The following is a 2,813-nucleotide window of genomic DNA, read 5'->3' as shown; positions in this document are numbered from 1 at the left end:
TACATTAATATGTAATAGTATATATATATATATATATATATTTATGTGTGCGGATAGATGACTATCCACTCACAATTTTTTTTGATTGTCAATAAGGCGAATGCACGTCCTACCTCGAAAGACGACCAGAAATTACAGTATTTACTTCTTAAACACACGAGCAATTTGTTAATATTTGTCGTTAGAGAACACAAATCGCGTCTATTTTCTTCTATGAACGCCTGCAGTTGTGGTCGCCCGGATAAGCTCTTGTTATGCTGGCTGCTCTATTTGTTCATGAATGGACATGCACGTAGAACCCCAATATAACTACACCAATGACAGACTTGTGGGTGGCAAGTAAAGTCACTCAAATGGAGTTACGTCTGTATGTTGATGTGATGGCTGGAGAATGGAGATTTTAAGTTTGATAACCAGTCGAGTGTCGGATTGTAATGCGACTACTGTTCTGTAGCTGACCCACAGGCTAATGAATCTCAAATTAAGGCAATACACCGGCTTAATAACGTACACTTCGTAACACGGACTCGTCACACAACTAACTTCTATTATATCCGACCCGCCTTCACAGGCACTCAACGGCCATATAGTGTACCTTCAGAGGCACAGACTGATCACCTCCGAGTCTGCGTGCGGCTAGGCTGATGTCATGGCCAGCCACAGTGATTCCAGTGCCAACAACGAGTGCCTGAGAAGCGGACAGGCACTTGCAGATGCTCTCGTGGCTCTGGTACAGCCTGGAGTGGAGGCCGATGAAAATCAGGCACTGGCCCGTTCCGATTCAGGGCACACGGAGCCGATTTTTAAGGTAAGCTGAGCAGGTTGCTTTTTGTTGGGTGTGTTAGTGTAGGTAGATTTTAGGAACGAATGCGAAGTAGGCGGGAGCTGCTATTTGTAGTTCTGGGAGTCGGTGTAGGTAGTGAGGATGACGGGTATGACAGACGAAGAAATAGTTGAATGTGTGACTATACTTAACCATTAGAGTGAGAAACTATGGTATCTTCTAATATGGAAATGTAGGCATGGATCTCACAGACAGCCTAAAACAGAGCGTACATATGGCGTTGGCTGGCAGAGTTTAAAATGTATGTGAAGGAGTGTATCTGTCAATTGCTTGTGTCGTTTTGTTTTGTATATATTCCTATTAGAATCAACAGCTTCATCAATCCTTTACAACAAAATAAGGTGCAGACAACCTTATTCTTTCATCATGTCCTGACTGCAGTGAACTTATATAATGAAAGAGCTCTGGCATAAGTGGATTCCGCATTATGATCTTTTCTTCCCTTGTTTTGAGTGATGCATGCAAATTTCAAACGTGTTTGTAGCAAAAGAATACAAGTTATCCGCCATGTACCGACATGCTATATTTGGTACAGCCTACAACAGCTTGAACAGGTGTACAGTACTTTCTCAGGAGAGCTATCTTCGATACTTTGCATCTTCCCGTATTTCTAGTTCAAAATATCGAAAGGATTTGCTAATATGCATGCCTCCTTACTTCATACTTCAGAAATGCAACCCGACGAAAACACAGACGGATTTCACTCGACGCAAAAGTCACATTGAAATGTTTGCGGCAGTCCCAATGTTCAATGATGATCAAGGTATGTCAGGTAAATTTGGATTTGAACAGCTAAGCTGCAGAAAAAGGTTGTGCACACGTCGTCTAAGCTTCAAACGAGATAAAAATATGTTAGACATATAATTTAAGTATAGTACTAATGTGGTTATAAGTGTGGTGGGAGTTCTCCCAGTTATATTTTATTCACAAGGTGACGTTAGATAAAATCGGCTGCAATTCATTGCAACAGACTAATTGCTTGCGCTCAGTAGTTGTATATTCTTCGCTTGATTTCATATATATGCCAAGTTATAGTGCCTGATTATAGCGAAATTTGATAGACACATAACCCACCCAAACAGACAGCGTAGTATTACATGTGGCTGTGTGCAATCTTTCTGATCAACCTCTATGCTCGCTTGCAAATATTTCATCGTTGAAGTAGGCGAATCGTCGCGGCTTGACGAGTGTGACTCCACCACGGTGCCCACTCCCTCGAGATACATGTCCGTCGACGACATCCGCGAAGAAGATGAGGACGAAGGTGACGAGGTGTCAAGTGATGAGAATGACAGCAAAAATGACACCGGCACCGACACGGACATGAAGCAGAGTAGTGTGCGCAACCAAGGTACCGGACGAATGCTCAGCCACGCACACAGTACTGACTCCACTGAGAGTTGCGTGAGTGAAACTGGCAGCGACGGGGAGGGTGCCTCGCGCTCGCTATTGACGATGCAAAGGGCCAGGCTGAATTGTTCTATAAATAGCACAGCCATTGATAAGATCGACGCAGTCCCCGGTGACCAAGTTAAAGACGACCAATCAGGTGCGACTTATACAAACGTTGGCTCAGAGAGTGAGCTCAATATGTCCTCTACACAGAGACGATTGCGAAGTCCATCGAACCCCCGACCCATCTCACCAACCGACTTTACCTCACGCTTCTACACCCCTCCCCATCCTGGAAATTCCACGGCGCTTAACCCGGGTTCGCATGCATACACAAAGCCTCCTCATCCACATTCTCGTGGAGCGCGCAGTGTCAGTGTAAATAGTAGTAGTGGGGCCTTTCGTGTACATAATAGTCTCAATAAGGGCTGGGCGGGTAAACTCATGTACAGGAGTGGACGTAAGCGGGGGGTGAGTGTTGGTAGTGCTTGTGGTGATGGTGCAACAACACTATACCCGGGTATGTCAATGTGTGCAAAGTGCTTCTGGTGTAAAGTATACTCACGTACACGAATAT

General features: G+C 44.5%; 1 protein-coding gene across 2 annotated transcripts in view; it reads left to right on the top strand.

Annotated features, from left to right (window-relative positions):
• Positions 1-621: 621 nt before the first annotated feature.
• The window catches only part of SARC_08786, a gene marked incomplete at both ends in the record, with an annotated part of 8,941 nt that continues 6,749 nt past the window's right edge, over positions 622-2,813 (top strand). The window contains 3 exons of one of the 2 annotated variants that reach the window (XM_014297224.1): positions 622-808; positions 1,514-1,607; positions 2,010-2,756. In XM_014297224.1, coding sequence (XP_014152699.1) covers positions 650-808; positions 1,514-1,607; positions 2,010-2,756 — 1,000 coding nt within the window. The remainder of the gene's footprint in view (positions 809-1,513; positions 1,608-2,009; positions 2,757-2,813) is intronic. The other variant, XM_014297223.1, reaches the window with a different exon arrangement.

This window comes from Sphaeroforma arctica, assembly GCF_001186125.1.
Source record: "Sphaeroforma arctica JP610 unplaced genomic scaffold supercont1.827, whole genome shotgun sequence".
NCBI lineage: Eukaryota > Ichthyosporea > Ichthyophonida > Sphaeroforma > Sphaeroforma arctica.
This window is presented reverse-complemented; position numbering and strand designations above follow the sequence as displayed.